Raw genomic sequence first — 10,347 nt, forward strand, 5'->3', positions numbered from 1 at the left:
ATAGCACCAAGCAAGCAGGTGAGATCGCCTATGTTTGTTTGGAATGCTGAAATGCAAGCAACAAGATATTGCTCATGTTTATATTAGTACGGAAGCACCTCATTTGTCTTTTTTAAATCTTTTGGCCATGAAAACCGCTGAGAACACGGAGATGGAAACGTCTGACAACCCAATGCACACTTCATTCCAGCCTCATCAGTACATCATCATCCACTCACATTAAGTACTCAGGAATTAACAATCCCCTTCATCACTTCACTAATAAAGCTAGGCATCAAACCAGGCATGCCTTCTCTCTTGTCACTCTCTATCACACAGAGGCACACCGCACACAGGCAGCATCAATTATCTAATCAGGTACCGTATAAATTTCTCAAGACTGTCCACTGCCACAATCGAGAAATTTGGATTTTTGCCATTGCAAACATTGAGCTTCGCATAATTACCATCGCAAACGTTGCTTCGCAAATTTGCCACTTGAAGCGTTGACATATTGATTTCATTGCCATTTTTCCCTTTTATTCATTTTTATTTATTTTTCCATTTACAAGCACAGTAAATGACTAGCGTGCCCTTTGCTTATGTTTACTGCTAGCCAACGTTGGGATTGGATCGCTTCAATTTGATCGGGTTGACATAACGAGTGTTCGTACGACCGCCGCCAGGGCTTTGCCCTTCGCCAGATCGTCGCCAGGAGGCTGTCCAAAACTCCAAATTGCATGGCTGGGTTTTTTTTGTTTGTGATCTGGTGGATTTGATCGTTGATTGAGGGGTCAAAATGAGACGACGCAGGGCAGTAGAATCCAGTGGGATCTAATCGTGGAAACGCAAGTGGAGGGGAGTGGTAGGCGACGAGGAGAGGAGAGGTGGGCGACGGAGCGGGGAGAGGCGGACGGTGACGCCGGGGCCTGTGCGTGAAGACGCGGCGGCGGGCGAGGTAAAGACAGATGCGTCCCGGCGAATGAATGGCGAGGATGAGTTGCAGGGGAAGCCAAGGTTATTTTTGTCCTTTCAACTAACCTGGAATGTGGAAAAGGAATTAAAATGCAGAAAAGAGGTATAATGGCAATGAAATCAATGTGTCAACGCTTCAAATGGTAAATTTGCGAAGTCAACATTTGTGATGGTAATTATGCAAAGTCCAACGTTTGCAATGGCAAAAATCCAAATTTCTCGCCACAATCTCATTTCTTGTCTACCATTTCCTCATTAAAAAACAAGGGCAAGGGCTGGCTGCAGGGCCCAGGGCCTCAGCCACAGCTCAAGACCTTGCCACCTTGCTCAGTTGCTCTCTTCCTGCTGTTTGCTCAGTTCTGGTGGGTTTTGGTCACCAGCCTCCTCCCCAGTACAAAAACCCCAGGGGCCAGTGCTACGCTGCAGCTTGCAGGGACAGAGGACCCTAGAAACGAGCGGAGTAGCAGCATACAGTTCAGCTCAGCTTTGAAATACACACACATCCCCTGAATATAACCTCAAGCACACAGCCCAACACGCGCACAGCTCTCTAGCCAAGCAAGCATAGGTCGTCCATTGCATTCCTCTGCTTTGCTTGCTCCAAGAAGCAGCCGAGGTAGCTGAGGGTAGAAGAACAGCGAGCACCATGAGAACCATCACGGCGAGAAACCCCCATGACTCGCTCTCTTTCTCCAGGCGGCACTTCAAGTGGCCGGTTCTTGGCAAGAGCAAGAGCCATGGCGCCACGTTCGGCGACGAGGAGTACATGAAGAGCTCGGAGGCCGAGGAGGAGGACGAGGCGACCATGGCCTTCTCCTCCGCCTGCCCGTCCTTCCACTCCGAGGACTTCGTGTCCCAGCCGCTGAAGGCGGCGGCGGGCACGGCGCCGGCGCAGCAGCCGCAGCAGCCGCCGCCGCCGAGGAGGCGGAAGGTCCGGACGGCCGTGTCGCGCCTGCGCTCCGCGCTGGCCAATGCCGTGGCCGGGCGGCACCGGCAGGTCGGCCTCGGCGCGCGGCTCACCGGCACGCTCTACGGCCACCGGCGCGGGCACGTGCACCTCGCGTTCCAGGTGGATCCGCGCGCGTGCCCGGCGCTGCTGCTGGAGCTCGCCGCGCCCACGGCGGCGCTGGTGCGCGAGATGGCCTCGGGCCTGGTGCGAATCGCGCTGGAGTGCGAGCGCGCCAAGGGCTCCGCGCTCCCGACCCCGACCGCCGGCCCCAACGGCGGCAACGGCAAGAAGCTGCTGGAGGAGACGGTGTGGCGCGCCTACTGCAACGGCAAGAGCTGCGGGTACGCGGTGCGGCGCGAGTGCAGCGCCGCGGACTGGCGCGTGCTCCGCGCGCTGGAGCCCGTGTCCATGGGCGCCGGCGTCATCCCCGCGGCCAGCTGCGGCGGCAGCGAGGGTGACGTCATGTACATGCGCGCGCGGTTCGAGCGCGTGGTGGGCTCCCGCGACTCGGAGGCGTTCTACATGATGAACCCGGACAACAGCAGCGGCGGCGGCGGCGGCCATGGCGGACCCGAGCTCAGCGTCTACCTCCTCAGAGTCTGATCGACCATGACACTTGAGTTTTGCGTCGATCACGTCCCCTTTTTGTGCATGTTATGCTGTGAAATTGGTTAGGCACCTAGGTGGTAGCTGGAAACGTAGCGGAATGGAAATGTTTTTGTGGTTTCTTGTGGTGATCAAATGTGATGACGAGTAGGAGGAAGCCATGCTGATGCCATGGTGTTTCAGGTTGTAATGGCTCTGAAGCTGAATAGTGTCAGCTAGTGTTGCAGTAGTACTTGTTCTGCATATGGTGTAATGATCAATAAAATAGCCGTATTAGTTTTCTTGTTCTCGATTGAGATCCGTATTTAAACTTTGTTTTTTTTTAAGTTCCCACGATGATCGGGCAGTTTTTTTTTTCGTAAAATTTCTGAAAAGGCTCAAAGCTCTTGATTTCAAGCAGACGGCCAAATTCTTTCTGTTTGATGTCAAAAAAAAAGTTCTATCTGTTTTAATTATACGTGTATATTTTCTGTACGAGATCGCGTGCTTGTTGTTTAAGTCGTTCCTTGTATGTAGCACAAAAACAGGTCATATTGGGCAGGACAGTTTGCCATGTTGTTCTCAAAAGACTCAATTTTGCTTTTTTTTTGTGGGCCTGTTCCCCACCAACATGTAACTGTACTTTTTTCTCCAATTCGTTTCTTTTCCATCTTTACGTCCTGATTTTCTCTTTGAACACTCTTATCTATCCGAGCTGAAGCAGCGAGCTAGCCAGCGAGCATTGAGTGCTCCTCGACTCGATAGGTTGACACTACTGCGCTGCAATGGCCGTGCTTCATGTTCTATTTCTGCAGCACAGCACGGCAGCAGGGTTAGCATCCGACCGGCGGCATCAGTAGTTCAGACATCGAGTCTCCTGTAGGCTCTAGCGTGGTGCCATGCGTCCTTGCTTCTCTCAGAGGTACCTTCGCCCGCTTATCGTCAGGGCTAATTCCGATCCCGTCAAATTATCCATGGAATACGATCGATGCAGAATTCAGGGGGCATGTCTTCCGAAAACGTCCATCGATGATCGATCGCACCCATCACTCCAGCAGGATAAGTGCACCAGCCGCCCCAGCATCACCGGAAACAGAGAGGAGACCCTGGAGTACTGAACAACTGTACACCGGAAACAGAGCGACAGGCAACAGTGAACAACTGAAGTACTGAACACATATACATCGTGTATGCAGTGCAATGCAGCCTGCAGCCTGTGTTATTTCGTGTGCTTTACGGTGGAGTATGACTCAACGAGTACGTGCTTCTTCTTTTTCTTGTGAAAAAGGAGCGGTAGGGTATGTGGTAGAGTGATGAAATTGGGAGCGAGTGTAGTGGAGTGGAGTGTGGCAAAAGGGGTACAAGGACATGAAGTGTGGACCTCTCGCTCTTGGTGGGGGCGAGCGAGAGGTATAGTACTATCGTAGGCATGCATGGCTAGTCCTAGTCGCATCCCGTTTACCATCCCGAGGCAGAGCATGGAGCAGACTGCAGCGGCATGCCCGAGTAGCCGAGTAGGAGTAGAGAGTACCCACACTGTAGCAGTGTAGCAGCACCTCAGCACAGCACAGCAGCTGGGACTCTGACATCTGCGGGGCCGCGGCGGCAGCAAATCATGAATGAGGATAGAGCCTTTCATCAGCAAGGGCGATGGCCTTCCCAGACCAGAGCCTTGTTTAGGTCTTGTTTAGTTCCCAATTTAGGAGTGCCAAAGTTGGGAGTTTGCCATAAATGCGCAACTGTAGCATTTCGTTTGTATTTGTGAATTATTGTCCAAACATTGACTAATTAGGCTCAAAAGATTCGTCTTGCAAAGTACAACAAAACTGTGCAATTAGTTTTTGATTTCATCTACATTTAGTATTCCATGCATGTATCGCAAGTTTGATGTGATGGGGAATCTTCTTTTTGCATAGTGTCAAATTTGGGATTTTGGGGAAAATTAAACATGGCCTTAGTTCACTCCCAACTTCCAACTTTGGCACTATGCAAAAAGAAGATTTCCCATCACATTAAACTTGCGGTACATGCATGGAGTATTAAATGTAGACGAAATTAAAAACTAATTGCACAGTTTTATTGTACTTTGCGAGACGAATCTTTTGAGCCTAATTAGTCAATGTTTGGACAATAATTCACAAATACAAACGAAACGCTACAGTGTGCTACAGTGCTGTAACAGTAATTTAGCACCTCCAAACTTTAGCAACTAAACAAGACCCAGGGTCCCCAGCCCCTGCCCGGCGCCGGCGGTGATGTGCCTTTCATCAGCAATGGCGAATTGGCGATGTCCTTCCCGTCCCCAGACCAGGGTCCCCCTGCTCTGAAATTTTCTGAACGCCAACAGCCAGTACAGAGTGCCCCTGGCAGCTGGTGATTACCGCTGCTGGTACTCACAGTTTCGTATTTGGGTGAGGTTGGTGGATGGCCAAGTTGGCCATGGCATTGGCCCCCACCATTCTGGTATCATTACCGCTAGATGCTGCTAGCTGATGATGATTACCATGTATGGTGGCGCCTGCTTTTGCAGCCTCGTCTGTCTGGGTTGCGGTTGCGGAGCGCGGCACTCGATAAAGAGCAGGCTGTGAGGTCTCTCTCTGTCCGAAGGCTCTGACCCCTGCTTGCTTTCGTGCATTGCGAGATCGATCTCTTTTGTACGGGAGAAGCCGGCATGTGATTTGATGCGATGCGATGTGATCTCTTGCTTTGGTCGATCCGAGGAGCATGGAGCGGACTGTGCAGCACAGTGTGCTGCTAGTAGCTGGCCTGGCCTGGCTTCGGATCTTCTTCTCGGGTTCTCCATTCTCGCCCACCACTTGAGCTCGTGGGCGTGTTGGAGACGCAAGGGGTCGAGGACGATGGCGACGATCTTATCGGGACTCCGCGATCCGCCGTGACGCGCGCTTGCCTTGCGGAGACGGTGGCATAGCCGCATAGTGGCATGGCAACACGCGCACGGTGCGGGCGGCCTGTGCGAGGGCTGCGGAACCCGGATGGCCGGCTCACCGCCGGTCCTCTGCTGCCGCTCCCAACGGCTGCTGCGGAGGGCGGCTTTTCCGACAAGGGCGCGGGTTTCGGGGAGGTTGTAGGGAGAGATTATCAGGATCCAAGTGCCGGCAGTGAAAGGCTCGTGAGACAGCGGGGCCCGCGGCCCGGTATGACAAAGGGTTCGGCCCGTAACGTGACGAACTCCCTCCCCCCCCTCGGGCTAGCAAATTTTTGGGCCGCTTGCTTCTGGGCTGCCGGTACACATGCTGCAGAGTACTCCGTAGTTCCTTTTTGGGGGACGACGACACGAAAAGAGTGTCTCGTTGTCGTTTGACTAGTTTTGCTCTTTTAATTTTGAAAATTTTCAATTTTGGCTGAAGTTTAATGGCCGTTTGAGTTTAACCATGTGATGAGAATCAGCCGAATGGCTAGTGTTCCGCGCGCACTAGCGAGATTTTTTGGGGAGATTTTCGGTTGTTATGTAACAGAATAAAAAACTAATCATCTAAATCCATGAATGAGGGCATGATCGACAACACAGGATAACTTGATCGCATGCTGTGGCAGCGGCAGCTAACTGACAGTTTCGTTGTTCCTACACTCTCGTTCCGACACTACCTCTTTGCATGCAAACTGATTCGTTCCCACAAAACTACTACTTGCAAGCAAATTGACTCGTTCCTACACTCTCCATCGACCACACTCAATCAACAAACTTCCCCGGCCTGCGCGACCGACCCAAGAGGATCGGCAGATCGAGGTTTCTCGGCGATCGACCGCTAGCTGCGCCGCCGGCCGGCCGCCATGATATCGTGGCACGACCTGTACACGGTGCTGTGCGCGGTGGTGCCGCTGTACGTGGCCATGATCCTGGCGTACGGCTCCGTGCGGTGGTGGGGCGTCCTCACGCCGGACCAGTGCTCGGGCATCAACCGCTTCGTCGCCGTCTTCGCCGTGCCGCTCCTCTCCTTCCACTGCATCGCCGCCAGCAACCCCTACGTCATGAACCTCCGCTTCGTCGCCGCCGACACGCTGCAGAAGGTCATCGTCCTCGCCGCGCTCGCCGTCTGGTCGTGCCTCCCCGCGCGCGGCGGCGGCGGCGGTGGCGGCGCGACCCGGGCGCCGCCGATCGACTGGTCAATCACGCTCTTCTCCCTCTCCACGCTTCCCAACACGCTCATCATGGGGATCCCGCTCCTCGTCGCCATGTACGGCCGCTACTCCGGCGACCTCCTGGTGCAGGTCGTCGTGCTCCAGTGCATCGTCTGGTACACGCTCCTGCTCGTGCTCTTCGAGTTCCGCGCCGCGCGGGCGCTCATCGCGGGCCAGTGCCCGGACACCGCGGCGGCCATCGCCGACGTGCGCGTCGACCCGGACGTGGTGTCGCTCGCTGGCAGCCAGGCGGAGGCGCAGGCCGAGGTGGCGCCGGACGGCAGGGTGCGCCTCGTTGTTCGCCGGTCGACGTCGGTGTCGCGGCGGTCCCTGGCAACGCCGCGGCCCTCCAACCTGACGGGCGTGGAGATATACTCGGTGAGCTCGTCGCGGAACGCCACCCCTAGGGGATCCAGCTTCGCGTACGGCGACGTCTCCGCCACCGGCGCCGCGCCGCCACTGCACGGCGCGTCGATGCGCATGTCGAGCTTCGGCGCGGCGGACCTCTTCTCGCTGCACTCGTCGAGGCAGCACACGCCGCGGCCGTCCAGCTTCGACGAGCACACGGTCCGGGCCAGATCGGCCGCCGCGGTGGCGCCCAGCTATGACCCCAAGGACATGCCCACGTTCGAGTGGAGCTCCGGCGCTTCTGCCGCGTCGGAGGTAAGCGGCTTGCCGGTGTTCCGCGGCGGCGAACACCGCGCCAAGGATGTACGCCGGCTAGTCCCCTCCGAGGCGCCGCCCGTTGGCATGTCGAGAGGTGAGTCTCGCCATCCAAACTCCTTTGGACCAGACGAGAACTACCGAAAGCCAATGCAGAACGTGCACGAATGTCTCTGATGCATGTGCACACGGAATTGGCTTCAGCGATGCGGCCCGGGGAGCGCGTCGCTAGCTTCAAGGCGGAGGCCTTGCAGGACGCGCTGGCGAAGTTGGAGTCCGGCTCGGCGGACCAGCGGCAGAACGTGAAGGATGACGGCGGGGAGAACGGCGGCGGCGCGGGCGCGGGGAGAGCGGGTGGGCAGGCACCGGCGGGCGTGATGATGCGGCTCATCCTCACGATGGTGTGGCGCCGGCTGATCCGCAACCCCAACACGTACGCCAGCGTCGTCGGCCTCACCTGGTCTCTCATCTCGTTCCGGTAAATCGAGTTCTTCGTGTTGCTATATGCTTAGCTACATTTGAGTTTGCTGCATCAGAATTTCCCATGACTCCTACTCTGCATTACCAATTGGAACGGTTTCTGCAGATTTCTCATCGCGATGCCAATCATAGTGAGGAATTCCATCTCCATACTCTCCGATGCAGGGCTAGGGATGGCCATGTTCAGCTTAGGTCTGTTCACCTCAACGATTATTTCCCAAATGAAGCCTTGGTTTTTGTGTGTTGGTTCAGCCCGTACTCAAGCAACAATTATTTTCCTTCCAGGACTCTTCATGGCCATGCAACCGAAGATCGTTGCCTGCGGAAACTCCGTCGCCGCCATCACCATGGCCATCCGCTTCCTCTTGGGTCCCGCAATCATGGCGGCCACGTCTGCCGCCGTCGGCCTTCGAGGCACGCTCCTCTGCATCGCCATTGTTCAGGTAACCGCTAGTCGAGGATTTTAATTCGTATGCACATTCGTATGAGCAAGCCAAAATGTTGATTCTGTGTGTACATCTTGGTAGGCCGCTCTGCCACAAGGAATCGTGCCTTTTGTGTTCGCCAAGGAATACGATCTGCACGCCGCCATTCTTTGCACCGGGTAACATATAAGCCAAACAGATAGCCTTCATTACATTGCATTTTTTTTTTCATTACATTGCATTGGTTGCCAGGGATCTTAGTTACTGAAATGTGACTAAGTGGGTGTGTGCCTAATTTTTGTCAAATGTTCACATCATTTACAGGGTCATATTTGGCATGCTAATTGGTCTTCCCATCGCCTTGGTCTACTATATCATTCTCGGACTGCTATGACTGGTGACCAAGAGTGACCGTGCCAAATGAAGCTTACACCTAGCTCATGCAGACGGGACGATGCAATTATACCACACGGACAGGAGACAACAGTGCATATCCACAAAGTTGTAGGCATGAGGCATGCCTGCAGTTGCTGACTCGACCTTCATTTGATCTTGATAGCCTGATAGGTCCCACAGAGACTGAGAGACCACCGCGGCGCCCATGGAACCTCGTGGCCAAGATAAATGAGTTCACTATGAGAACTTAGCATCTGATCACAATTGCTGGCTGGAGGACCAGGACCAAAAGGAATAACACTCGTGGCAAACAACAGCTGGATTGAAGTTTGAATTTGTCTGTGGCGGGAAGTAAGCTTGTCCACATTTTTGGTTTCTAAATACTTTTGGTCATCTCTGATCCTCACGATGCATAGCTGGAAGCTATATGTATCTGTATTCTGTTTTATTTAAAAGAATTTCCGTATCTATTCCCAATTTCCCGGATAAGTACATAGTTACATATAAGCATGATTTTTAAAAAACATTAATTAGACACATTCGTGTTAAGTCTACGCATGTGACAATTAAACTCCATCCTTGGTGAGCATATATGCCCAACACACAAGACGACGGGCCTGCTGCCTAAAAGAGCAATCCCGCACGTTCGTTCTTTGTGTGTGTGTGTGTGGTGGGGGTGGGGGGTAGAAGAGGAAGGCGGGATAGAGCATTAGCTAATAGTGGTTAAGCAGCAGCACTCTCATCATCTTTTTCAATGAAGGGCAGCTGTGCCTCCCACATGTCCATTATGTTGTCCTCTTATATGTAGGTGTGTTACTAAATATGGCTCGAACGATTCACGTTATGATCAGGCAGTGAAAATGTATTACCGCTAGTTTCTTTTAGTCCAATAGTGATAAGGCAGATGGAAAAATGATTTATATAGTAGGTCTCCTTGATTCGTCGCTTCTTGCCTCTTCTTCCATCTACATGCAGACGCCACAAGATGCGTTAACCTGCAAAAGCTACTCTTTATTTGGTCTCCTTGATCTTGAACACACAAGTGAACATATAAAATTGTTTGATAGATAGAAACTGATGGTGGAAAGGAATCCACAGTTTATGACATCTTAGTCCTTTTCAAAACGACATGAGATGATGAGATCGAACAAAGCTGAAGCTGCTGTAAATATATAGAATGTACATGACACTGCTGGTTAATTTATATGTGATCAATCAAAGAAGATATTATTAATCATGTCCATACATGAGCGACCAGTCGTTTTGTGTGTGTGCACATATGCGCGTTGCGTGTGCGTGTGCGCATGCTCGTGTATGTCCACAGAAGAAAACATCGGGGAGCTAGCTAGGAAGAGGAAATGTGAGGCTAAGGCAAAAGCTAAAGGAGAATTGGCTACATGAGTAGGCCCCGAGGGGTTTTTAGAGGTGGAAGAAGGCATAAAATGATCTAGTGATGATGTTGGTGTAATAAGCAAAAGATTACGGCACTGATGATCAATACATGACACAAGTTCAAAAGGAGGAATTTGAAAAACAAACAATGATCTAGTGAAACTCCCACAACTAATACATTGAATTTGAATGCCGCTGAATAAGGACCAGCTAGCCACGATCCCTAATAATAATACAAGGGACGAATCTTGTTCCATCCTAGCCTGTGGTGAGCATATATACACTCAAACTCAACACAGCTAGCAGACACTGGAGCCGCCGCGCCGGCGGCGGAAGGTGGGAGTGGTGAAGCGCTAGAAGAGG

The 10,347-nt window shown here is 52.8% G+C and overlaps 2 protein-coding genes across 2 annotated transcripts; both read left to right on the forward strand.

The window, feature by feature from the left end:
• Positions 1 to 1,245: 1,245 nt before the first annotated feature.
• On the forward strand, positions 1,246 to 2,790 carry LOC117847487 (protein MIZU-KUSSEI 1). Its single transcript, XM_034728701.2, has one exon. It carries the CDS (start codon positions 1,601 to 1,603, stop codon positions 2,504 to 2,506), a length of 906 nt encoding a protein of 301 aa, XP_034584592.1. The 5' UTR covers positions 1,246 to 1,600; the 3' UTR covers positions 2,507 to 2,790.
• A 3,259-nt stretch (positions 2,791 to 6,049) lies between these two features.
• On the forward strand, positions 6,050 to 9,069 carry LOC117848053 (probable auxin efflux carrier component 3b). The gene is made up of 6 exons (XM_072292291.1): positions 6,050 to 7,450; positions 7,513 to 7,769; positions 7,878 to 7,963; positions 8,057 to 8,214; positions 8,299 to 8,375; positions 8,521 to 9,069. The coding sequence occupies exons 1-6, from the start codon at positions 6,281 to 6,283 to the stop codon at positions 8,588 to 8,590; spliced, it is 1,818 nt and encodes a 605-aa protein (XP_072148392.1). The 5' UTR covers positions 6,050 to 6,280; the 3' UTR covers positions 8,591 to 9,069.
• Positions 9,070 to 10,347: the final 1,278 nt, after the last annotated feature.

Source organism: Setaria viridis, chromosome 3 (genome assembly GCF_005286985.2).
Source record: "Setaria viridis chromosome 3, Setaria_viridis_v4.0, whole genome shotgun sequence".
NCBI lineage: Eukaryota > Viridiplantae > Streptophyta > Magnoliopsida > Poales > Poaceae > Setaria > Setaria viridis.